This window comes from Priapulus caudatus, unplaced genomic scaffold (assembly GCF_000485595.1).
Source record: "Priapulus caudatus unplaced genomic scaffold, Priapulus_caudatus-5.0.1 Scaffold4870, whole genome shotgun sequence".
Taxonomy (NCBI): domain Eukaryota; kingdom Metazoa; phylum Priapulida; class Priapulimorpha; order Priapulimorphida; family Priapulidae; genus Priapulus; species Priapulus caudatus.
Window position 1 is genome coordinate 1,454 of NW_014581931.1, and position 1,684 is coordinate 3,137.

Below are 1,684 nucleotides of genomic sequence, written 5' to 3' on the forward strand. Positions count from 1 at the left end.
TTACGATCTCTTCACCTGTCTACGATTCTCTTCTCACGCTGTTCTACCATCTCTGCCTCACCCTGGTCTAGCGATCTTCTCTCCCGTGTCTACGATCTCTCTCGCCTGTCTACGATCTCTCTCAGCCTGTCTACGATCTCTCTCACGCCTGTCTACGATCTCTCTCACCGTCTACGATCCTCCTCACACTCGTACGATGCTCTCTCACGCTGTGTACGATGCTCTCCACCTGCTCTCCGATCTCTCTCGGTCCTGGTCTACGGATCTCCTCACCCGTCCTACGATCTCTCTCACGCTGTGTCACATCTGCTCTCACCTGTCTACGATCTCTGCTCACCTGCTACGATCTCTCTCGCCTGTCTACGATCTCTTCCCTGTCGTACTGATCTCTCCTCACCCTCGTGTAACGTATCTCTCTCTCTGTCTGACGCATCTCTTCTCAGCCCTGTTCTACGATCTTCTTCTCACCTGTCTACGATCTTCTCTCACCTGTGTACGATCCTCTCTCACCTGTGTACAGATCTCTCGCACTGTCTACGATCTCTCTCCGCCTGGGTCTAGCGATCGTCTCTCACCTGTCCTACGATCTCTCTCACTGGTACGATCTCTCTTACCTGCTACGACTCTCTCTCACCTGTCTACGATCTCTTCGCCTGTCTACGATCTCTCTCAGCCTTGACTACGATCTCTCTCACCTGTGTAGCGATCTCTCTCACCTGTCTATCGATTCTCTCTCACTGTCTACGATCTCTCCTCACCTGTGTACGATCTCTCTTACGCGTCTACATCTTCCCTGTAGGAGTTCCAGCGTCGGTTGACCTCATCGAGGGGAGCGCGGATTGCCTGCGCAGACTCCGGCGACGCCCGCTCCATCATGTCGTGTGCGAGCTGATTCAACGCTTCCACGTCCACCGTGCGCGGGTCCACGTCCCTAAACACCTACAACACACACATATACAACACATGTATAAATATAAATAATATACATATATATATATTAGCTTGATACACTGACTAACATTCCACGTCACACCGTCTGCGAGGGTCGCACGTCCGCCTTATAATCCCTACAACACCCCAATATACACACATGTATAAATATTATAATATATTAGCTGATACACTGATAACACTTCCACATCCACCGTGCGCGGGTCCACATCCGCCTTATACACCTGTAACAGCAGCAGCACATACACATCACACACACATGTAAACACGCACGCACGCACACAGGTGCTCACGCACGCACACACACACACACACATACATACACGACCAGCCAAACAATTCACACAGGCCAGTTCTCGCAACTGACTTCAGTCTCGTAATCCGCGAGCGAACCGAAAACATCACCAAAAAAACAAAAACATAACATCGTAACATAAAAGCAAATTAAATGAGTGGTGGATAGATGGCAGCACCTTGAGTTCATTGATCTGCTGCTTGATGGCTTCGGTGTCTGCTCCGAGCGCGCCCATGTCGTCCAGCCTCTCCTCGCTGCTGTCCAGCCACTCCATCAGGTTCTGCAGCGTCTCGTGGAACTGCATGGCCCTCTCCATCGCCTGCAAGCAGAGATGTGCACGTGTGACGGTAACTTCACGTTCAACATGCGCCATGCGTCATCCCCCGGGTGGCGTCAACGTGTAAAAAACGAACGATGCTCTAATCTTTGTCGCTTATA

The 1,684-nt window shown here is 51.0% G+C and overlaps 1 protein-coding gene across 2 annotated transcripts in view; it reads right to left on the reverse strand.

Annotated features, from left to right (window-relative positions):
• LOC106819871 (microtubule-actin cross-linking factor 1-like) overlaps positions 1-1,570 on the reverse strand; it is a 2,742-nt gene extending 1,172 nt beyond the window's left edge. Inside the window, exons 1-4 of one of the 2 annotated variants that reach the window (XM_014824442.1) lie at positions 1,425-1,570; positions 1,161-1,175; positions 792-927; positions 635-649 (exon numbers count right to left, since the gene is read on the reverse strand). In XM_014824442.1, the coding sequence (XP_014679928.1) occupies positions 639-649; positions 792-927; positions 1,161-1,175; positions 1,425-1,562 (300 nt within the window). In that variant the 5' untranslated portion in view covers positions 1,563-1,570 and the 3' untranslated portion in view covers positions 635-638. Of the gene's footprint in view, positions 1-634; positions 650-791; positions 940-1,160; positions 1,176-1,424 lie in introns of both variants that reach the window. The other variant, XM_014824444.1, reaches the window with a different exon arrangement.
• Between the last annotated feature and the right edge of the window lie 114 nt (positions 1,571-1,684).